At 45.5% G+C, this 24,880-nt stretch overlaps 1 protein-coding gene across 2 annotated transcripts in view; it reads left to right on the top strand.

The window, feature by feature from the left end:
• SUN3 (Sad1 and UNC84 domain containing 3) overlaps positions 1–24,880 on the top strand; it is a 31,899-nt gene that overhangs the window by 2,962 nt on the left and 4,057 nt on the right. Inside the window, exons 3-8 of one of the 2 annotated variants that reach the window (XM_043588427.1) lie at positions 6,155–6,258; positions 11,495–11,535; positions 13,143–13,224; positions 14,755–14,839; positions 19,657–19,772; positions 20,766–20,933. In XM_043588427.1, the coding sequence (XP_043444362.1) occupies positions 6,155–6,258; positions 11,495–11,535; positions 13,143–13,224; positions 14,755–14,839; positions 19,657–19,772; positions 20,766–20,933 (596 nt within the window). Of the gene's footprint in view, positions 1–6,154; positions 6,259–11,494; positions 11,536–13,058; positions 13,225–14,754; positions 14,840–19,656; positions 19,773–20,765; positions 20,934–24,880 lie in introns of both variants that reach the window. The other variant, XM_043588426.1, reaches the window with a different exon arrangement.

The raw sequence follows: 24,880 nt of genomic DNA, 5'->3' as shown, positions 1-24,880 counted from the left end.
CTGGAAGTAAGTAAATGCTACAGATAAACGGGCAACAAAGACATCATCCCAGGGGTGAAGAAATGGCTGAACGTGCGGTTTGCAGCTTTCAGACTGAGGGTATCATGCATCACGACCCCTGGTGCACTGGAAAATTGCTCTTTGACAACTTTCTTTGGCATTTCAAGACAACTTGAACCACGGGAAAATCAAGGTTCCAACCCAGTTATTGCCGGGATTGCTATCTTATGACATGGCAGGATGCTGGGTGCCATTTTGTCATCATTGCATGTGGCTTCCTGGATGGCTGGGCTGTCCTGATGCTGTGCCTGCCTGAGGTCCAAGCTCTTTCTCTTGGTTGCGTTTCCATGCGCCTGCTGTGCCCCGCCCAGCTCCGCAGACCTCTATCTAGACCGAACCCTGAATATTCTGGTTCTTCTGGGAACCGCTCCCTGGAAGCTTTGCTGCTTGTCCCCATCGCTGCTGCCCTGGGGCCATTCCCCTCAGCTGGACATCCCCACCTTGCTGCAGTGGGATGTAGGCAACATTTCCCCAGGCACGACCCCAGACCACACGCAGGGAAGTGTCACGAGTGCTTGGTGCGGGCAGCAGAGATGTCTGCACTCAGGGTTTTCCGCATCTGGGAAATTGTACCCCACATTCTTGTGACATCCTTTGAGATGGAAATCCATGCATCTTCACAGCGGATGCCAGCTGCTTCTTTGTATGTCCCCACTGCAGCCTTGCACCTTGCCCACCAATGTTGCAGGCCCATCTTAGATGCCACGGATGTAAGTGGTTTCGGTGGACTTAACCGGACTTGGGTTCTCTTTCTTTTTGTGGAGCTGAAATCCTCTGGATGTGAAATTAACCATCATAATGCGAGAAGTTCAGTGGCTGTCTCGGGGCTGTGCGGCCACCACTCTTAATTTGTGGACATTTTCACCACCCCAAAAGGAAGCCCATGCCCACTGACCGCTTGCCCCCCGTTTTCCCTCCCCCAGCCCTGGCAACACCACTCTTCTCTCTGTGTCTGTGGATTTCATGTTCTGAATATAAACAGAATCACACAACATGTGACCTTCTTGTCTGGCTTCTGTCATTAAACTTGATGTTTTTCAGGTTCATCCACATTGTAGACAAGTCAGTATTTCATTCCTTTTTGTGGCTGAATCATATTCCACCGTGTGGATAGACCGCAGTCTAGTCGACTATTAATGGGCCAGGATTGTGTCCCCCTTTTGGCTGTTGTGGGCAGTGCGGCTCTGAACATATGTGCACGTGTACTTGTCTGAATCCGTGGTTTCAATTCTTTGGGGGTGCTTGCCTTCTGGTAACTTGCTGGGGAGGAGCTGCCTAACTGTCTTCCACAGCAGGTGCACCATTTCACAATCCCACCAGCCACGCATGACTGTCCTGCTCCCCCCACATCCTTGTCAACACTTGTTGTTCTCCGGTTTCTGGAGCAAAGCCATCTTGGTGAATGTGAAGTGCTTTTGTGGTTTTGGTTTATATTTCCTGAATGACTAATGCCTTTTCATGTGCTTCTTTGTCGTCTATACATCTTCTTTGGAGAGATATCTACTCAAGTCCTTGGCCCATTTTGTGATTGGGTCCTTTGTCTCTTGGATGATGAGTTGTAAGTGTTCTTTATATATTCTGGCTACTAGACCCTTCTCAGATATGTGATTTGCAAATATTTCCCTTCATTCTTTTGGTTGTCCTTTTGCTTTTTACATAATGTCCCTTTAAAAAAAAATGTGTGTTTATTTTGAGAGAGAGAGAACTTGAGCAGGGGAGGGGCAGACAGAGAGAGAGAATCCCAAGCAGGCTCCATGTTCAGTGCAAAGCTCAACAAAAGACTTGTTGCCACGACTGTGGAATCATGACCTGAGCCGAAACCAAGAGTCAGATGCTCAACCTGCTGAGCCACCCAGGCACCCCTTAACAATAGGAAGTGTTCTGACCCATGAACATGGGTTGTTTTTCCACTTATTTATATCTTTGTTCATTTCTTCTAGCAATGTTTTATAGTTTTCAGTGTGGGTTGGAGAATGAATCTCTTGTAAGCAGTATATAGTTGGACCGTGTTTTCAAATCTATTTTGCCAGTCTCTGACTTTTGACTGGAGAGTTTAACCCATTTACATGTATGGGGGATAAGCTTCGGAATTCCCTGAGCCTGCACTGATGGGTTAACAAGGCATAAAGAATTACAAAGCTATAGGATGCTCACACCCAAGTTTGGGTAAACGAGATTAGGTAAATAGGTATAAGAGGGCGGGGCAAACACCCCAATATAGAACAAAGGTATACAAGGTAACCAAGGGCAGAAGTCCCCCCCCCCCATTTAGTACTAGAGCAGAAAGCTGCTTTCACAGGAAGGAAGGACCAAATTAGGTAAACAGGTAAACCGGGCTATAGACCAATGCTCTATGTGTGATGCCACCCTGAGTGGAGCTAATTAACAAAAGAAAGGTGCTTGTTGACTCATCAGTGCAGGCTCAGGGAACTCCTAAGCTTATTCCCCACATACTTGTAAAGTAATTACTGATAAGGAAGGATTTCTACCATTTTGCCAGTTTTTTCTCTGTCTTATACCTTCTCTGTTCCTCATTCCATCCATTGCCTTCTGTGTTTAATTGATTTTTTGTAGTTGACTCTCTGTGTGTGTGTCTGTGTGTGTTTTAAGTAGGCTTCATGCCCAGCGCAGAGCCCAACATGGAGTTTGAACTCATGACACTGAGATCAAGACCTGAGCTGTGGGATCAGGAGTTGGACGCTTAACAGACTGAGCCACCCAGGCACCCCTGCAGCGTGCTGTTTTGATCCTCATTTCGTTTTGTGTACATTTTTTTAGATATTTTCTTAGTGGTCACCCTGGAGATCACAGCGAATGTTCTCAATCCGTGGCAATATAGCTTCAATTGATAGCCACTTGGCTTCAACAGCATATAAATACTCTGCTTGTTCAACCTTCTCCCTCCCTCCTTCGTGTTATTGTCAAAAATTAATTCTTTGTACACTGTGTACCCATTTATCTTTTTAATCATGTCAAAATTAAAAACAAGAGTTACAGAGCAAGACTACCGTAACCCTGGCTTTTATGTTTATTCATGTAGTTAGCTTTCCTGGAAACACTGATTTCTTCATATGACATTTCCTCTGTCATGTCTGTTTTCACTTTGGCCCGAGAGACTCCCTCCAGCATTTCTTGTAGGGCAGATATTCTGGCAAGAACTCCTTCAGCTTTTATTTACCTGGGAACGCCTTAACTTCCTCTCTAATTTGTTGTTTGTTTGTTTGTTTGTGTTTTTTAAAAAGTTATTTATTATTTTTGAGAGAGAGCAAGTTGGGGAAGGGCAGAGAGAGAGGGAGACATGGAATCTGAAGCAGGATCTGACAGCTCAGAGCCTGACGTGGGGCTGGGACTCACAAATCGTGAGATCATGACCTGAGCCTAGGTCAGATGCTTAAATGACTGAGCCTCCACAGGTTTCCTCTCCATCTTGAAGGGTAGTTTTGCTGGATGGAGGAGATCTCGGTTGGTGGTTTTCTTTTTCCTTTCCGCACGTTAAATATGCCCCTGCCTGGTTGCCGTGGTTTCTGCTGAGAAATGTGATAATCGTCTTATTGACGGTTCCTTGTACATCGCAAGTAGTGTGCTTTCAAGATTCTCTGCCTTTGACTTTGGACTGACTCATAGCGTGTCTTGGTGCGGTGCATCTTTGAGTTTATCCTAGTTAGAGTTTGTTGAATTTCTTGAATGTGTAGATTTATGCTTTTCATCGACCTGGGGAGTTTTCGGCTGTTATATCTTCCCGTCTTCTTTCTGTCCCTGTGTCTCGTGGCTGTTCTGGAACTCTGGAAGTCTATATGCATATGTATGAGGGTGTCCTGCGGGGCTCCTAGGCTCTGGTTTCTGTATTCTTGTTTCCCTGCTGCTGCTCCTCCTCAGGCTCCGTGACTCCGATCACCTGATCCTGATCCTTGAGCCCGTTGATTCTTTCTTCCACCTGCTCAAGTCCGTTGAGCCCTCCAGTGAATTGTTCATTTCAGTTATTGTGCTTTTTAGCTCCAGAACTTATATTTGGTTCCCTTTATAATTTTTCTATCGTTATTCTCATTTCATTCATGTATCATTTCTTTGGATTTCTTTCATTCTTTGTCCTTGATTTCCTTTAGTTTTTTTAGCATATTTAAGACAGTTGATTTGAAGTTTTTATTTAGTAACTCCAAAAAGTCCAACATTTGGACTTTCTTAGGGATGGCTTCGGTCATTTTTTTTCCCATTGGCTGGACTTCCACGTTTCTTCGTGTGCCTTGTAGTTTTGTGTTGGAAACTGGACATTTCAGTATTTTATTATTTTTATTGTTTTAAGTTTATTTGTTTATTTATTTTTAAATTTTTTTTAATGTTTATTTATTTTTGACAGAGAGAGAGCGAGACGGAGCATGAGCGGAGGAGGGGCAGAGAGAGAGGGCGACACAGAATCTGAAACAGGCTCCAGGCTCTGAGTTGTCAGCACAGAGCCCGATGCGGGGTTCGAACTCACAGACCGTGAGATCATGACCTGAGCCGAAGTCCGACGCTCAACCGACTGACCCACCCAGGCACCCCTATTTATTTATTTTGAGAGAGAGAGAAGGACAGAGAGAGACAGAGAGAGAGTGCGTGCACACCCAATATCAAGGGAGGGACAGAGAGAGAGAGAGAGAGAGAGAGAGAGAGAGAGAAGGAGAGAGAGAGAATCCCAAGCAGGGTCCACGCCATCAGCATAGACCCTGATGTGGCTCAAACTCTCCAACTGTCAGATCATGACCTGAGCTGAAATCGAGTTGGACACTCAACTGACTGAGCCCCCGAGGCGCTCAAAATTTTAATGTGGTGACTCAGGAGTCAGATGTCCCCCCATTCCCAGGGATTGTTGTTATTCCTTGTTGGGGGTCATGGCCATTGGCTTAGTGATGGTCGCTGTTTGGTATCTCAGGGGACAATGGGTGACATGACACAGTTCCTGGAGTCACTGAGAGACAGCGTGAGGAGGGCCCCCCACGCCTCGATCCTGTGGCTCTAAGCTGGGGCGCTCTCTCAGTACGCCAATCCCCCACCTGCCGGCTTAGCCGTCACCTCCTGCTCACACAGAGCCCGCAGGGCCACCAGAGGTGCAAGTGTGGGATCGTGTCTACGGTCTGTCCTAAACATGTGTCCCGTGCTGGACGTGCATGGTGCTGCACCTTTTCCCTTCCAAGCCCTTATTCCCACAAGAGACTGCCTCCTCTCACTTCTCCCTCCCACGCTCTTGGGTCTGTCTGTCTGTCACTTGTCCCATTCACCATCCCTTTCCCAGGTGGGCAAGGCCAGTTTATGTCCTTAAATCTTTTAACAGACATCACAGCCTACCAGAAACCCCTTCTAGCCCAAGGAAGCAGGAACGCCAGGCAGGTCAGAACTCACCGTCTGTTTTAAGAACAAATCAGTATTAGTTGTCCCCCCCACCCCCCCAGGAATGTTCCCTGCCATTCCGCAGCCCTGCCCTCATGCTGGGGAATGGAGGGTGGCAGGCAGGGGAGCGGAAGTCCCACACTGCCTCTTAACAAAAATAATCTGCTTTTTTCTTCAGTCCTCTAGTTGCTTTAAGTTTGGGATTAGATTTCGGAGTCCAAAAATTGTTGGTCCTGTTTGCCTTTGCCAGTATCTGGACACTTCAAGGGAGAACTGATTTTGTGAAGCACCCAATATTGCCATTTTCCATACTGTCACCCAAGTATCTGATATTCTTTTTATTTTTTTAAATGTTGATTTATTTATTTATTTATTTTATCTATTTATTTATTTTTGCACGTGGGAGAGAGAGAGAGAGAGAGAGAGCGTGAGCTCACACACACAAGCACGGGGCGGGGGCGGTCAAAGAGAGAGGGAAAGAGAATCCCAAGCAGGCTCCGCACTGTCAGCACAGAGCCTGATGTGGGGGCTTGAACCCCCGAACTATGAAATCATAACCTGAGCCAAAACTAAGAGTTGGACGCTTAACCAACTGAGCCACCCAGGGGCCCCCAATATTCTTTTTAACATTGTATGTATCCTTCACACTTAGAGAAATTCCTATAAATACGTGCAAAACATCATAAATGTTTGCAAACTCTTTAATCAGAGTTGGTATTTTCTTTAACAGGGCTTGGGAATCACATGTGGCTGAAAGAAACGGAGTTTCCTCAGAAATCCAGTCACTTTTATGCTCTAATTGCAGAATGCGGTTCCAGACTTTATAATTTCCAGGTGATCTTTTGTTAAGTCATTTTGTATGTCACTCCTTTAAAACTTAGTACACCAGATTAGATATTCACATGCAAACAAAGGTAACATTTGTTTTGCATGTGAATATCTAATGGAAATAACATAGGGATCAGCGTTCTAGTAAGTGGCTTTCTGGCTGAGAGACCCTGCAAATTCCCCCAGCCTCTGATCCCCTCGGGCTCTTGCCATAGACTGAATGTTTGCGAACTCTGGTTCGCCCTGTTTCTTCCCGTCGGCAATGAGGTGTCTATCCTGTGCCTGTCCCATGGCTGATTTCACACAGAACATGTTTGATTCCACAGTTTCACAGCTGGAAGGAAATTTGCTTCTAGGATCTCACCCGTATCTGACTTAGCTGCTATTTTGATGAGGCTGTGAACTTTATTTTTTATTTATTTAAAAAAAAAATTTTTTTTTAACGTTTATTTATTTATTTATTTTTTGAGACAGAGAGAGACACAGCATGAGCAGGGAAGGGGCAGAGAGAGAGGGAGACACAGAATGTGAAGCAAGCTCCAGGCTCTGAGCTGTCAGCACAGAGCCCGACGCTGGGGCTCAAACTCACGAACTGTGAGATCATGACCTGAGCCGAAGTCAGACACTTAACCGACTGAGCCACCCAGGCGCCCCTGAGCCACCCAACCGCCCCGAGGCTGTGAACTTTAGACTTTTCAGTCAGGCTGGAATGAACTAAGACTTTGGAGGCTATTGGGACAGAACGGACGTGTTTTGCACCCGCAAAGGACATTAATTTGGGGTGCCGGATCAGAATGCCACAGACTGAGTGTTCCCTCCCAGTTGAAACTCAAGCCCCAGGTATGTGGAGGAGGGGCCTTTGGCCTTTGGGTGAGGTTATGGGGAGACCCCAGACCGCTCCCCGACCGTCGCTCCACCATGTGAGGACACAGCAAGGAGACGCTAAGAACCAGGAAGTAGTTCTCACCAGACGCTCAGTCTGCCGGCCTTGAACTCAGACGTCAAGCCTCCAGGACTGTGAGAAATCGGTGTCCGTTGTTCATCAGCCCCCGGTGTCCAGGGTGTTCTGTCACAACACCTGAGCTAAGGCAGCTACTCAGGGGAAGCCCCAGCACGTAGAAAATGGCAAATCGTGTTAGCCACTGCCTGACGCTCCGGATGGGCCAGCCTCCCCTTTGTCCCGAAGCCAGTTTGATCTCAGTGGGCTTAGACTGAGGCCAGACACGGGTGTCCCCTCTCTGGCCCACCCGCCTCTGCCTCTCCTGCATTCCAGCCTGGGTCTCGCCAACCCCACGCGCTGGTCTCCAAAGACCAGAGCAGAGAAGAATGACAGGAGCCGGGTGAGCCACTGCTCCACGGAAAGAAGGCCAGACCGACGGACTCCACCCCGTCAGTGACCTTGAACCTGATTTCGTGGCCACTTCCCTTGGAGACCCTGTTTCCCGGCTCAGCCAGCAGCCGCTGGAGCCCAGTGTGTCTGGTCGTGTGGGGTCCCTACACGGGGAGAGGGTGCTGGTTGGGTCCCCTCCGCATTCCAACCCAGTGAGGGCCGTTCCCTGGGAAGTTCATAGGTTGAAACCTGGAATCTCTCCCAGCCGCAAGGAAGCTACCTTTCTGCAAACACTGAGGATCTGTGTATCCTGGGTGCCTGGGTCCGGATGAAAGAAGAACACAAGGAAACCCCACAAGGAAGGCCAGCCTGAGGAATCCCCTCTACCACGTGGTCCTCACATCAAAGACCAGGATCCCAGGGGCTCCTGGGTGGCTCAGTCGGTTGGGCGTCCGACTTCGGCTCAGGTCAAGATCTCACGGTTCGTGGGTTCGAGCCCCGCGTCGGGCTCCGTGCTGACAGCTTGGAGCCTGGAGCCTGCTTCGGATTCTGTGTCTCCCTCTCTCTCGGCCTCTCCCCTGCTCACATTCTGTTTGTCTCTCAACAATAAATAGTAAACATTAAAAAATTAAAAACTGGAACTGGGGCCAGATAGTCAGGTTATCACCAGGGAACAGAGATGAGAATTTGGCGTGGACAACAGAGAATTCAGCGGTTACTGCCAATTTGGGATTAACTCCTATTTCGATGGCTAATTCTGTGGGTCAACTTCGCTAGGCTATGTGCCCAGATGTCTGGCCAAACGCTAGTCTAGATGTTGCTGTGAAGGTATTTTTTGATGTGATTAACATCAAGCTGACAGGCTGTGAGTAAAGCAAATTATCCTCCATCGTGTGGGTGGGCCACACCCAACCAGTTGAAGGTCTTAAGAGAAAAAGGAAGAACTTCTGTCTCCAAACAGCCTTCAGACTTGAGCTACAATATGAGCCCTTCTCTGGGCCTCCAGGATGCCAGCCTCTCCTGCAGGTGTTAGACTTGCCAAGTTCCCCAATTGTGTGTCTTTCCCTCTCTCTCCTGACACTGGTTCTGTTTCTCTGGAGAACCCGGCCTCATACACTCAAATTCCCCTGGCGGTTTCTGCCAGGGCTTTGCCTGCAGTGTTCTGCCCAGGTCTTGCAGGGGGGTCTCCTCTCTGACTTTCCAGACCAGCCCAAGTGTCCTCTCCTCAGAGAGCCTTCTGCGGCCAGCTAGACTGCCTGTGACCTTGCCCTGCACATCCCAGCCTCCACTTTGCCGTGGACACTTGGTTGACTTGCAGAGCCTCTTCCTGCCCCTCCGATCCTCCTACTGGAAGGTAACAAGCAAGAAGCTTGTCCAGAGCCTAACGTGGTCCCCAGCCACACGGGGGCTCACTAGATACCAACACGAAAAATGAAGGTCTCTTTTCAAAAGACATTCTTCCCCTCTGCATCTCAGTTTGGGGGCAGACAGCACACCTAGCAGTGCCTTCCCCCTAAAAGTGCCTCCGGCTGAGCACCTAGAGCGTGTGTCTCATGAGGACAGGGTTTCTCTACAGTCACACTGTTGACCAGTGTTACCTTGTCTTACACACAGGAGAAAGCCCTGTTAGAAATCGCATGACACTGACTGGGGCTTATTTCTGGGTGACTTCTTTCTATGTTTTATTTTTGAGAGAGAGAGATACCAGCAGGGGAAGGGCAGAGGGGGAGGGGGACACAGAATCCCAAGCAGGCTCCATGCTGGCAGCGTGGAGCCCAATACGGGGCTCGAACTCACCAACCATGAGATCATGACTTGAACCGAGATCGAGAGTCAGACGCTTAACTGACTGAGCCACCCAGGCGCCCCAGGTGACTTCTTTTTAGATCCTAAGCTGTGGACCATAGAATCTGCTTTTATTCAATTAATGATAGACTTTATACAACGTTCCCTTCTCTCTAGATACCATGTTATAATGGCATTTTATGTCTGCCTAATTTCCAGTGACTATATCTGAGTAAATATGTGAAAACAATCTCATATTCAATAATACATATTTCCAGACAATTGAATTGTATGCAGTTTTTCGATATTATAAACATCCCCGTTGCCAAATCTTTCCAACCGTGCTTAATTTCTTACTTAGGATAAACTCCTGAAAGACAGATAAACGATTCACAGTTTTTTTAGTGACCTTTTTATTTTGAATCTTAATAACTTGATAGTGCTTTTCAAACACTGGATATGCCTCCAGGAAACTGGATTGGAACAGTTGAGGGAATTAATTGTATGCGTCACGCTGTGTGTGTGCCTATAGTAGGAGCCAGCTGAAACCCTTTGGGGGAGAAGCCAAAATAAAATATGTATTTTTTTAATCCTGAGACGTTTAGTTTTCAAGGAACCCCCAAACGCATTTAGCAGCAAATAAATGAGGGAGTATTTTCTGTATGGATATTTTTAAGTTTATTTATTTATTTTTCGCGGGGGAGAGAGGCAGAGACAGAAAATCCCAGGCAGGCTCCACGCTGTCATGGGGCTCGAACTCACGAACCATGAGATCATGACCTGAGCCAAAACCAAGAGTCAGACGCTTAACCGACTGAGCCACCTGGGCACTCCTGTATGGACTTTTAAGGCCAAAGGTGAAAACAAGAGATAAAAGTTGAAAACATTTCCCGTACTGACAGAAACCAGAAAACTAGAAATAAATGTCTCTCCCTGCCCAAAATCAGCCCCCAAATCCACGTCCCTGGCAAAGGAAACATGTTGAGGGGAGCCTACAGGGAATTAAATTGCTCAGCAGGTTAAAAACATACAAACAGCGGGGGGTGGGGGGGTCATCTTTTCCGGGTGCCACACCGCGCTGCTTTTGGCCCCGCGGTCCTCAGAGGGGACTCTCCAATGGGATGCCCTCCGTGCCTGCGCTGTTTTTCCGCAGAGCCAGCTTGGAGGAGGTCAGGTCTTTGAGACAGAGAAGCGGTAACAGCAGAGAAGGATGGGGAACCATTGCCCAGACAGCGCATCGACGGTCACTGCAGCAGGTTGAAAGGTGACCCCCGAAGGCCAGTCCCGCGGCCTGAGAATCTGTGAGAGTGACCTCGATTTGGAAAGAGTCTCCTCAGACACACTTAGGGATCCTGGATTTCCCAGCTGGGCCCTTGACCCAGGGACAGGTGTCCCTGAAGAAGCGCCTGGCGGAAAAGGCCTGGGCGCCGGGCAGAGACTGGGTGAGGCAGCTCCACGCCGGGGAGCCGGGAGCCACCAGACCCCAGAAGGACCAGGAGGCAGAGGGTCCCTCCCGCCCAGCTTCAGAGGGAAGCACGGCCCTGCCGGCACCTTGATTTGACTTCTTGCCTTCAAGACCAAGAGAGCACCTGTCTACTATTGGAGGCTTCTGGGTTTGCAGCCATTTGTAGGTGGGCCTGAAAGCCACGGGGCTGCATCACCCGTGCAAACAGGAGATGGTCCTGGTCAGACACCTGTCAGCCTAGATCAATGTCCGAGCTTCTTCCGATGATCGATGATCGGGTCCCTCCTGTAGAAAGGCGATGCCCCTCACTGTTTACAAGGACAGCCTAAGGCTGCAGCATGGCCCTCCGCTCCCCTCCCTCCCTCTTTCTCGCCTCCCCACTCCTCCTGCCCTCATCCCCGCCCCATTCTGTGTCCTCACAGACAGCCTCTCGGACTCCAGTACAACAGACTCCCCGCTTTCAGATCATCTCCCCTGAACGTGACTTTTCCTAGGAAAGTCTGGAAAGGACACAGGTGTCTCAGAGGACACTCAGCGTCCCACCTGCCATGAACGTGTATCAGGGTGGAAATGTGATTTCTCTCCCCTTTACGAATAAGAAGACTAACTCTATTCAGACAGGCAGGATTGGGACTGATTTGGTTTCTTTGTTTGTTTTCCAGGCCAGACTTCGTATGCCAAAGGAGCACCTGGAGCTTTTAAAGTGAGTGAGATTTTTCTGCCACGCGGGCCTTTCTGGCGGGACTGCAGCAGCAGGATGTTTTCGTAAAACTATAAAAATGAAATCATTCCTGCTTCTGTGGGTCATTCTTTTTTTTTCGGTTTATTTATTTTGAGAGAGAGAGAGAGAGAGAGGGAGTGAGCACAAGTCGGGGAGGAACAGAGAGAGGGAGAGAGAAAGAATCCCAAGCAGGCTCCACACTGTCAGCACAGAGCCTGACACGGGGGCTTGTGTCACGGACCGTGAGATCAGGACCTGAGCTGAAACCAGTAGTCGGAGGCTTAACCGACTGAGCCACCCCAGGCGCCCTCCCTGTGGGTCATTCCTTAGGGAGTTGTACGCTGAGAAGTGCTTTCAAGACGGATTACGATGAAAAAAATGGAAAACCAGCCTAGATAAGAAAATCAGGCCGATGGTTAAATACGTTCGAGATTATCCGTACAATGGAGAATTATGAAGTCATCAAAATAACTCCAAAACATATTTAATGTATTTAATGTGCAGCAGGACACAAAATTGTCAACAGGATCTCTACTTGGCTACTAACTTTTTTGCATGGAATAAAAAGTGTTAGAAACACACTAAACTGTAACGGTGTTTATTTCTGGAAGCGTTTTATATTTTCTAAACCATGAACATGTATTGTTTTACAAATTGGGGAGAAAATACTACATAAGTAGTGCTTACATTTTTCAACATAAGAGAATACCTGTTGTTGGGGTGCCTGGGTGGCTCACTCGGTTGAGCGTCCGACTTCAGTTCAGGTCATGAGCTCACAGTTCGAGCCCTGCATCCGGCTCTCTGCTGTCAGTGCAGAGCCTGCTTGAGATCCTCTGTCCTCCTCTCTCTCTGTCCCTCCCCTACTCGCACTCTCTCTCTTTCTCTCTCAAAAATAAATAAACATTAAAAAAAAGAGAGAGAGAGAAAGAGAAATACCTACTGGCTTGACATGTTCTTATTCGGCCCACCAGTCATTTTCAAACTGTCAAAATGGCAGAACCCATTCTTCAAGAGTAAAGTTTGGCACCCTCCTTGCCAGTGACAGTGACAGTGACAGGAGTTGCCCTGGACTGCAACCTCCAGCCCTCTTCAGGGCTCAGGTTGAAGACCACGGCTCCATGCCCCACTGGAGATGCAGGGGGTTCCCCATTCGAATAAGGTGGGGGTTAGGCTTGAGGATTCACACCATGAAATCACCCAGTCTCAGTCAGGGCGGCCAGAGCCCTGAGGGAGGGACATGCAAGGTTGGATGAGCCCCAGTTGCCTGGGAAGAGTGTGCCCTAAGCATTGGGCCGCCTTCCAGAAGCTTCCCCTGAGTGTCCTTGCCTTTCATCGGTAGTTAGAGGCAGTTCTTTAGACAAAGGGGTGGCCCTGAGCTCTCTCTCGAGACTTGGTCTCCGCTACAACATAAAGCCTCATCACTTCTTCCTCGGCCGCTCCTGAAGCCCGGCTGGTGATGGGAAGCCCCCACTCCCACCCTTCACACTGGGGGTCTCCATTCACAGGAAGGAAAGCCAGACTCTGGAGAACAACTTCCGAGAAATTCTATTTTTGATTGAACAAATAGATGTTCTGAAGGCTTTGCTTAGAGATACGCGAGATGGTCTGCACAACTACAGCGGGGACACGGATGGAGGCGAGGACCAGAACCCCATGGGGGCCATTGACGAGGTGAGGGAGGCTTGGGGGGGGGGGGGTCACACTCCACGGCTTCCCGGCGCAGAAAGATCGAGTGCAGGCTGTTATGTGGCTTGTGTCCTCCTCTCTAACCTTCTCCCTGACAGCAGCTTACCTCAGGAAAGCTTGCTGCACACACCCAATTTTTCATCACTGCTGAATCACAGAGAAGACTGTGGCAATATGACTGACTTCCCGCCAAATAAATGACTGATTCTGTTTTATTTTCCAGGAAAACAAACAGAAGATCATTCAGAAGTGGCAGCCTCTGATGTCTATTCACACGTACTTAAAGAACAAAGCATTTTGGGGGTGCCTGGGTGGCTCAGTCAGTTAAGTGTCTGACTCTTGATTTCGGCTCAGGTCATGATCTCATGGTTGGTGGGGTTGAGCCCCATGTTGGGTACTGATAAGGTCAAGTGCGCCTGATTCAGGTCCATAAATAAAAATATTATACATTTTTTTGTTTGTTTATTTTGAGAGAAAGGAAAAGAGCATGAGCAAAAAGGGTGGAGAGAGAGAGAGAGAAAGAGAGAGAATCCTAAGTAGGCTCCACACTGTCAGCACAGAGCCTGACATGGGGCTCAAACTCACAAACTGTGAGATCATGACCTGAGCTGAAACCAAGAGTCGGACACTCAACTGACTGAGCTACCCAGTGGCCCTATTTTTAAAAGTATATTTTTAAGTTTATTTATCTATTTATTTTGAGAGAGACAGCATGGGCAGAGAGGGAGGGAGAGAGGGAATGATGTCTACTTTCTGAAGCACCCGGAAACCTCACCCTGACACCTGCTGTCTTCCAGACCCTATTTTGTCATTGCCCTGGGACAAGGGCTTCCATCAGTCACAGCTTGAAGGGTGGGGCTTCTGCTTTTTGAGAATCAGAATGCCCTTAAGAAACCAATATATTTTTTTAAGTTTATTTATTTATTTTGAGAGAGAGAGAGCAGGGAGGGAAAGGGGGCGTGGTGCAGAGAAATCCAAGCAGGCTCTGTGCTGTGATTGCAGAGGCTGACATGGGGCTCGATCCCATGACCTGTGAGATCATGACCTGAGGTGAAATCAGTGGTCTTCTTGCGTAACCAAGAGTCCTATATTAACTCAAAGGATGGATACTTTCTAACAAGCAGTCACGTGCTCTCTGTCAACTGCCTTGATTCCTGAATACTTACAGAATGTTCAAGTCTTTATTACTAAATGAGACCTGAATGATGGGGGGTGGTGGGGATCACAGTAGGACAGGCAGTCGTTGGGGTTTCCAAAGGGGCCTTCGGTCCAACCTTACTGGGACTTGGAGGGTGTCTGGACACATGTCAGCTGCCCCGGGGAGTGGTGATCCCACAGAACCATGAAGGTCATTCCAAATCTGTGCATAGTGCTTGGATGTGTGCAGCTCAGTAGATGTTCACTGTTATTGTTATTTGGCAGATGATGGCACGTAGGTCCAAATCGACAAAGTGAATGTCAAAACTCAAACACTTGGCTGCGATTAACAGAAACCCCTTTTTAATATTTGTACAGGAAATGTCAAACTTGGTGAATTCCATCCTTAAAAAGTTGAGAGAAGACCAAGTCCAGATGGCTGACTATGCCCTTAAGTCAGCAGGTGAGTAAAAACTGGAAAAAGTTCATGCTTCCCAAGGGTCTCGATTCTCCATATGTGTTTATTAAGAAAACATAGTTATCTGTCCAGTAATTGAGAAGGAGGAAAAATGAGCAAATCTAGACAATGAGGCAGACTATAGACATGGTTGTAGTTGATGTTTTCTGGGTGCGCATCTCGGAGGCAGCAAAGGTGTGCGTCTTCATTAGCATGAGTCCAGGACCATGAAGGAAGCTGATGTGTCACAGTGAGGTTGGGGATGCAGAAAATAGAACAGGTGACACAATCATTACAACCTACAATGACTGCTAATGACTAATCTAAATGCATTATTCGTGATTGAATAATCGTGGTGAAAGACAGGATGTGTTCTAAATGTCTTGCCATTAATAAAATGAATGCTTAAGTGCTTAGAGTTTAGACCATGAACCTTAATATTCTCTACCTGCCTGTGATAGCCTATAAACAATGTGTTCAGTGAACCATGTGGAAAGAGAGAAAGAGGGAGAAAGTGTAAAGCACACACAGTCACACTGGTATGTACCAACTGACAAAGCCAGATTTAGAGTGGGGCAATAAATCTGTATCCTGTATCGAGTTGACAGCATTTGGACTAGAATGATTATACGGTGTGTGTGTGTGTGTGTGTGTGTGTGTGTGTGTGTGTGTGTGTGTTGAAAGAGACAGAGCAAGAGAAGAGACTTGCTGAACCTGAGTTCCCTGAAGTTTGGGGAGAATCAGCATTGAGATAAAGCATAGGAAGGTGAACTGCAGAATCCTTTTTTTTTTTTCAGTATTAGCATTTGGAAACACCATTTTTATGCTTTCTTTCCCCTTCCCTATTGAATGTATTTACGGCTTCCATTTTGAAGAATTCATGATGACAAGTGTAAGTCCAGGGATAACCCACTAGAGTAAGGGAAAGCAGAAAATGGTCATGGTTTCTCAATAAATGTGAGACACGATACCAGCTTCTTGAGCCAAGATGGAGGGAGCCCATGCCAGCTTCCCATCCCCCCACCTCCTCCACCAACTGATTACATACGACTAAAAGTTTTGGACAAAATATAAAAATATATAATATTTATATTATATATATATAATATATATATTTATATTATATATATAATATATATATAAAATATAAAAAGTCTGGCTTTTTATCAGACCCAAGTCTGATGAAAAGTAAACAAAAGCAGGCAGATTGTGGAGGGAAATGAAAAACCCAGAAGTGACCCACGTGGGGGTGAGTTACACGTTTATGGATTAGAAGGGTCAATTCATTTAAGATGGCAATTCTCGCTAACTGGTCTATTGACTCAATCCCAGCAGAATTGTCTATACAAATCTACAAGTTGTTTCTAAAATGTATGTGGAATCACAGAGGAACCAGAATAGCCAAAACAGTTTTGAAAACGAAGAACAGGGGAGCCTGGGAGGTTCATTCAGTTAAGCGTCTGACTTCGGCTGGGGTCATGATCTCGTGGTTTGTGAGTTCAAGCCCCGCATGGGGCTCTCTGCTGTCAGCTTGGAGCCTGCTTCAGATCCTCTGACTCTCTCTCTCTGCACTTCCCCACTTGTGCTCTCTCTGTCTCTCAAAATAAATATAAAAAAAAAAGAAAAGGAAGAACAAAGCATGAGGATTGACATTCTCTGATGTTAAGGCTTATTACAGAGCTATAGTAATTAACAGAGTGTGGTCTTGCTGAAATCAGTGGAACAGAATAGCAAGTCCAGAAATAGTCCCACACATAGAGGGCAAGTTGATTTTTGGCAAAGGAGAAAAGGCAAGTTAATGGTGCTGGAGAAGTGAGACATTTTCAGCAAATAAATCTCGACTCATCACTTACACCATACAAAAATTAACTCAAAATGGGAGACTGACCTAAATGTAAAGTTTAAAGCTATAAAACTTCTAAAAGAAAGATCCTTGTGACTAAGTTCAGAAAAGATTTCTTTTTTAAAATGTGTATTTATTTATGGGGCGCCTAGGTGGCTCAGTGGGTTAAGTGTCCGACTTCGGCTCAGGTCATGATCTCACGGTTCGTGGGTTCGAGCCCCACGTCCGGCTGTGTGCTGACAGCTCGGAGCCTGGAGCCTGCTTCGGATTCTGTGTCTCCCTCTCTCTCTGCCCCTCCCCTGCCCATGCTCTGTCTCTCTGTCTCTCTCTCTCTCAAAAATAAATAAACATTAAAAAAATTTTAAAAAAATTAAATGTTTATTTATTTGGGGAAGGGGAGGAGCAGAGAGAGAGGAAGAGAATCCCAAGCAGGCTCTGTGCCGTCAGCAAAAAGACTGACATGGGGCTTGATCTCATGAACCATGAGATCTTGACCTGAGCCAAAATTAAGATTTGGGCTCTCAACCGGCTGAGCCACTCAGGTGCCCCTGATAGAAATGTTCTAATATTGATTGTGGTCATGGTTGTACAACTCTGTGAATAATCGAAAAACCACCCACTTGTGCTCTTGAAATGGGTGAATAATGTAGTATGTGGATTTTATCTCAATAAAGCTGATTAGAAATTTAAAAATAAATGAATGAAAAAGTGAATGCATATACATTCTTTTTTTTTTAATTTTTTTAACATTTATTTATTTTTGAGACAGAGAGAGACACAGCATGAACGGGGGAGGGGCAGAGAGAGAGGGAGACACAGAATCGGAAGCAGGCTCCAGGCTCTGAGCCACCAGCCCAGAACCCGACGCGGGGCTCAAACTCGCGGACCGCGAGATCGTGACCTGAGCTGAAGTCGGACGCTTAACCGACTGAGCCACCCAGGCGCCCCACGTATACATTCTTAAAAAAAAAAAAAAACCTATATACCTGGGGCGCCTGGCTGGCTCAGTCAGTAGAGTGTTTGACATTTTATCTCGGGGTTGTGAGATCTCAGGGTTGTGAGTTCAAGCCCCTTGTTCGGTATAGAGATTACTTAAAAATAAGATCTTAAAAAAAAATTGATCAAGAAAACCTGCTTAGGGGCACCTGTGTGGCTTGGTAGGTTAAGCATCTGACTCTTGATTTTGGCCAGGCCATGATCTCATGATTCATGGGATCAAACCCCATGTAGGGCTCTGTGCTGATATCCTGGAGCCTACTTGGGATTCTCCCTCCCTCTCTCTATCTCTCTCTCTCTGTCTCTCTCTCAAAATAAATAAAATTTAAAAAATCTTAAAAGAAAAGAAAACCTGCTTAGTATAAAAAAAAAAAGATGCCCAGTTACATGTGAATTTCAGGCAAACAGCAACTAACTTTTAAGTATAAGTATCTCCCATATATTGTATGGGACATGCTCATACTAAAAAATTGCTTATTTTTTTTTATCTGAAATTCAAATTTAACTGGGAGTCTTGTATTTTTACTTGCTAAATCTGGCAACCTTAGGTGCACAGTAACTATTTCAGATTCTGCCATCTCAGAAAAAATACTGGCAATTGGATACTCAGTCAGGTACATGCATTTTTAGCTTTGTTTTGTGATATCCAGATACAGCTTGAGGATACGATTTGCATTTTCTTAATTTCTTGTGTCTAAACTACATTTTGCTTCTAAACTGAAATAACCTGAAGGGATAACATTTGACGAGTATACTTTTGGATTTCTTTGGTTAAAATTAAAGCTCAGTGAATCTACAGAATTGCTCTTACGAATATAACTTGTGGATACAATTATAACATTGTCGGGTTTTATGCTTTTTTTCAAGTAGATTGGGCTGACATAAAGTCTCATCACACGAGCTGTGAAAATATGGGGTTTCATATGTCTAAGTAATAAACGCTATGCACATGATATTTCCACCTCTGATGCAACTGCTCTGGAATTCAGTTAATACCAGTTTCAGAAGTTTTGTGAAATTACACGGAACAAACATGATTTTCTCAAAGTGACAACATCTCAGCAGTAATGAGAGCCAGAAGTCATACTTTTCCAGCCAGTTCCCGAGTGTGAACCTTAACTTACTTGTAATCTGCCTGGGAATACTTTGCGAACAACATTATTAAAATACAAATGACCGGGGTGGGGGGTGGCTCAGTCGGTTAAGCTTCCAACTCTTGGTTTCAGCTCAGGTTATGATCTCACGGTTTGTGGGTTCGAGCCCCACATAGGGCTCTGTGCTAACAGTGTGGTGCCTGATGGGGATTCTGTCTCCCTCTGTCTCTGCCCCTCTCCTGCTAGCTATCAAAAATAAATAAATAAACATTTAAAAAATGTTATTTCTATATACATATGTATACAGTTATATATTTGTGTGTGTATATATATATATATACATACAATATATATACACATTTATATATATATATATGACTGGGGTGCCTTGGTGGCTCAGTTGGTTGGACATCTGATTCTTTTTTTTTTTTTTTAATTTTTTTTTCAACGTTTATTTATTTTTGGGACAGAGAGAGACAGAGCATGAACGGGGGAGGGGCAGAGAGAGAGGGAGACACAGAATCAGAAACAGGCTCCAGGCTCTGAGCCATCAGCCCTGAGCCTGACACGGGGCTCGAACTCACAGACCGCGAGATCGTGACCTGGCTGAAGTCGGACGCTTAACCGACTGCGCCACCCAGGCGCCCCTGGACATCTGATTCTTAATTTCACTTCAGGTCATGATCTCATGTTTCGTGATTCATGGTATCGATTCCCATGTTGGGTTCTGTGCTGGCAACTTGGGGCCTGCTTGGGATTCTCTGTCCCTCTGTGCCCCCCTCTCTTTCTAAAAATAAATAAATATCTCTTAAAAATAAAATAAATAAAATGCAAATGACGTGTTTGGGGTTGCATAATGTTTTATTTTTTTAATTATTTTATCTTTTTAGGGGCCTCTGTCATTGAATCTGGGACCTCCGAAAGTTACAAAAATAACAAAGCAAAACTTTACTGGCATGGGATCGGGTTCTTAACCTATGAAATGCCCCCAGATGTTATTCTTCAGGTAAAAGCTAGACTAAGATGAATCTATTATTTTAGGATTTTGTTCTTATTATGTATCATGACAATATTAACACCGAAACGGAGGCCACTCTGAACTTGTCACAGAATCTGAACCCATCCTCTTGCATTTCAATAGTCATCAAACTATATAAATTTTTTCTTATTGTATGAGCAGTAAATTATGATTGATTAATTATTAGTTGTTTTTATTATTTTAAGATCAGTAGACTAGATGATTTGACTTCTTAAATAGGACAAAGACATTCCATGTCTTTTCCTTACGTTGATTCTGCGCCCCACCCCCCTTTTCTTTGAAAGCTTCAGTCTTCGAACAAATACCTGCTCAAGGTGCATGTCCCCTCAGCTCCCACACTGTGCTACATGCTGCTCAGGCCAATGCATTCTTACAAAGTCCAGTTACAACAGGAGAAATTTCCAAACAAGATTTCCGCTAACATTCAAATTCAATTCAAAAGGCTCTGGACAGACATCAACAGGTGGTGGGGCTCTTCTTAACTATAACCTACAAACCTAAAGTCAGTTCTCAAGGTAAGAAGCCCTTCAGGAGCAATCGTATGGATCTCATTCCAGACTCTAGATCTAGAAAGTGGTAGACGTCATTTTTCTTTCTTACAACGACTGCCATCTCCATCGCCACCACCATCATATCTTTACCACCCATGCCAACCCGCCACCTCCTAGCTGCCCACAGTCTAATTAGAGCAACAAAAGAAAACACCGTAAATCAATTATCTAATCATATAGTATATAATCCTGCAATAAAGGGCTTTGTTTGCCATAAACATAATGTGCTCTGGAAGAACAACCGAACCCATAGGTATCTTGGCAGTTTTCCTGCGTGATGTGTACCCACAAAACGCCTTCATGTTATGGGCGTACGTGAGATCTGTGGTCAGTAGTGGTTTGCTGACCAGTGTTGCAGCAGTGGATTTATATAGCCACATAAGAGATTAACTCCATGTTTTCTTTCCAGCCAGATGTCCATCCTGGAAAGTGCTGGGCCTTCCCAGGTTCCCAGGGTCATGCCCTGATCCAGCTCGCCAGGAAGATCACCCCTACTGCTGTTACCATGGAGCACATCTCCCAGAAGGTGTCTCCCTCAGGAAACATCTCCAGCGCACCCAAGGAATTTTCCGTCTATGTGAGAGGCAATCAAAATCGGTGTTCCGAGGGGTTATGATAGGAGGGGGTGGCTGGGAATCAGACGCTGGGATGAGCAGCTAACCGTTTTTATCACTGTGAGAGAGTTACTTGTTCCCTGGACCTCTGCTCTGCCATCGACAAGGCAAGGGTTGGACCAGATACGTTCTATTACTTAATTTTTTTTGCTTTTATCAAAGCTATCTGTGCACAATTTTAAAATGAACATTCTTATATGCTTATAATTCAGCACTTTCTTGTGCCAGGGCTCTCACCCCAGGTTTCTACTCTCTGGAAGCTTCTGCCTGCGACAGTTTTAGCCACTCCTTTGGCTACTTGCCTTCATATCTGTTTTTATTGTTACTTCTTTTTAAAAAATTTTTCTTTAATTTATGTTTATTTTTGAGAGAGACAGAGACAGAGCATGGGCGGGGGAGGGGCAGAGACAGAGAGAAAGACACAGAATCTGAAACAGGCTCCAGGCTCTGAGCTGTCAGCACAGAGCCCGATTCGGGGCTCAAACTCAGGAACAGTGAGACCATGACCTGAGCTGAAGTCTGATGCTTAACTGACTGAGCCACCCAGGCGCCCCTGTTACTTCTTTATTTTTAAGTTTATTTATTTATTTTGAGAGAGAGAGATAAAGCACATGTGGGGGAGAGGCAGAGGGAAAGGGGAGAGAGAGAGAATCCCAAGCAGGCTCCACACTGTCAGCACAGAGCCCGATGCAGGGCTGGATCTCATGAACCGCGAGATCACAACCTGAGCTGAAATCAGACACTTTAATAGACTGAGCCACCCAGGCACCCTTACATTCCCTTTTTGAAAAGTAATCTCTTAGGAATGCAAGCTGGTGCAGCCACTCTGGAAAACAGTCTGGAGTTTCCTCAAAAAACTAAAAAATAGAACTACCCTACGACCCAGCAATTGCACCACTAGGCATTTATCCACGGGATATAGGTGTGCTGTTTCAAAGGGACACATGCACTCCCATGTTTATAGCAGCACTATCAACAATAGCCAAAGTATGGAAAGAGCCCAAATGTCCCTCAATGGATGAGTGGATAAAGAAAATGTGGTATATATATACAACGGAGTATTACTCGGCAATCAAAAAGAATGAAATCTTGCCATTTGCAACTACGTGGATGGAACAGGCGGGTATTATGCTAAGTGAAATGAGTCAGTCAGAGAAAGACAAAAATCATATGACTTCACTCATATGAGGACGTTAAGAGACAAAACAGATGAACATGAGGGAAGGGAAACAAAAATAACATAAAAACAGAGAGGGGGACAAAACGTAAGAGACTTAAATATGGAGAACAAACAGGGGGTTACTGGAGGGGTTGTGGGAGGGGGGATGGGCTAAATGGGTAAGGGGCACTAAGGAATCTATTCCTGAAATCATTGTTGCACTAATGCTAACTAATGTGGATGTAAATTTTAAAAAATAATAAAATAAAATAAAAGATATGTATATATATATGTATATATATACATACATACATACACACACACACAATGGAGTATTACTCAGAAATTTAAAAAAAAAGGTACTCTCTATACCTAATGTGGGGGCTTGAAATCACCACCCCCAAAATCCAGAATCACACTCTCCTCCCACTGAGCCTGCCAGGTGCCTCTACTTCTACTTCTTGATCTTTCAGTTTTGCTTGTAATCCATTGGTATCCTTTGATGAAAAATGAAGAGTAGCCTCTTCCGTGGCTCTCCCAATCTCCCCAAACTTTTATGTCTTACTTTTTCATAAAAAAAACAACAACAACAAGTGTATTGAGATGTAATTCACACGCGAGCAATTCAAATACATAAAATGTACACTTCAGTGGCTTGCGGTATATTCACAGAGTTGAGGATGCATCCCTACCATCAATTTTAGAACATGTTTAAAAAATGTTTATTTCTTTTGAGAGCTCGAGTCAGGGGAAAGGCAGAAAGAGAAAGAGAGAGAGAGAGAATCCTAAGCACTATCAGCACAGAGTCTGATGTGGGGCTTGATCTCACGAATTGTGAGATCATGACCTGAGCCAAAATCTAGAGTCAGATGCTCAACAACTGAGCCACCCAGGCGCCCCTGGAACATTTTTGTTGCTCCCGACAGAAAACGTGCACTCGTTAGCTGTCACCTCTCATCTTCCGTCTGTCATTCCCCGCCACCACTGACCTACTTAGTCTCTGTAGAGTCACTCATTCTGGATATTTCCTATAAATGAAATCATAGAACATGTGGTCCTTCGCGAATGGCTCCTGCCACTTGGGATCATGTTTTCAAGGTTCATCTGTGTCATAACGTGTCAGCACTTTATTTTTTCAATTATTGAATAATAACTACTTCGCTGGGTGGATAGACCACGTTTTACGTATCCATTCATCAGATGATGGGTGTTGGGTTTGCTTCCGCTTTTTTGACTGTGATGAATAATGCTGCTGGGAACGTTTGTGTACGAACGTTTGTGTGGACACTGGTTTTCTTTTCACTCAGAACTGTACCTGGAAGTGGAATTACTAGATCACATGGTAAACCTGCATTTCATGTTCGAGATGCTGCCAGACGGTATCTCTTACTTTCAATCGGTATGCAGTGTTTTCGCTGTAACCGTGTCAGTGATGTTCTCATTTGAGCCATATCGTATACGAGTTTCTTTGTGTAAGAGTTTTGATGTTCTTGAGGACAACAAATGTCTCTTTTTAATTCACTTTGCTTGAGGCATCTGGCTGGCTCAGTCGGTTAAGCATCTGACTCTTGGTTTCAGCTCAGGTCATGATCTCGAGGTTCATGGGATCGAGCCCCACGTCGGGCTCTGTGCTGATAGTGCAGAGCCTGTTTGGGATTCTCTCTCTCTCCCTCTCTCTCTGCCCCTCCCCTGCTCTCTCTCTCTCTCTCAAAATAAGTAAATAAACTTAAAAAATAATTTGCTTACTTTTCTATATCCCTATCACAAAAACATTCATTATCTCTCTTTCAGGAGTGTCAAAATCCTGCCATTATGTTCCTTCATGTCAGACAGTTTCTAAGTTTCTTCTTTATTTTACTTTTTAAAGATGTCCTTCTTGGGGCGCCTGGGTGGCGCAGTCGGTTAAGCGTCCGACTTCAGCCAGGTCACGATCTCGCGCTCCGTGAGTTTGAGCCCCGCGTCAGGCTCTGGGCTGATGGCTCGGAGCCTGGAGCCTGTTTCTGATTCTGTGTCTCCCTCTCTCTCTGCCCCTCCCCCGTTCATGCTCTGTCTCTCTCTGTCCCAAAAAATAAAAAAATAAAAAACGTTGAAAAAAAATTTAAAAAAAAAAGATGTCCTTCTTGTCCGCATTGCCCCCTCTTATCTGATCTGCATGAACTTCATCTCTGCATCCTGGGGATTCAACGTAATCACCTCTTCTATTATTTAAAAAAAAAATCTTTTCTCTCTGATTCTCCTTTGTTTCTTGCTCCACCTTCTGAAAGATTTTGCCAACTTGTATCTTAACCCATTTGTTGAATTCTTCATTTCTGCTGTCATGATTATTCCAAGACTTTTTCTTTTTTCTGTAAATAACTCCCGTCTTTAGAGTCTAAATGTCTTCATGGATACAGTATGTTCAGTTTTGGAAGATATTAACGGAATTCGTTTCAGTTCTGTGGTGTTTTCTTCTGTTCCCTCCCCTGTTTTTATCCCCAAATACCACTTTTCCTATTTGTTGAAAGTGGCTCTTCTCTCGTGTCTGGTGATGCTTTTCTGTCGCATTTCAGAGACAAAGGGTGAAAAGCTAGCTCAAAGCTCTGCACACTTGGTGTGTGAGCTTCTTGGGTGGGTGGTCTGCTTGGGCTGTTTCTTCCGACGCCCCTAGTGTGATACAGGGTTAGGTTGACCCTCAAGGAATCCCACAACCTTGTTGCGTGGGGATTTCAGCGTGACCAGCCACACGCTGTGAGAACAGGTGCATGGTACCCT

This window comes from Prionailurus bengalensis, chromosome A2, assembly GCF_016509475.1.
Source record: "Prionailurus bengalensis isolate Pbe53 chromosome A2, Fcat_Pben_1.1_paternal_pri, whole genome shotgun sequence".
NCBI classification, from domain to species: Eukaryota; Metazoa; Chordata; class Mammalia; order Carnivora; family Felidae; genus Prionailurus; species Prionailurus bengalensis.
Note: the sequence above shows the minus strand (reverse complement) of the source record. Positions and strands in the feature narration are given on the sequence as shown.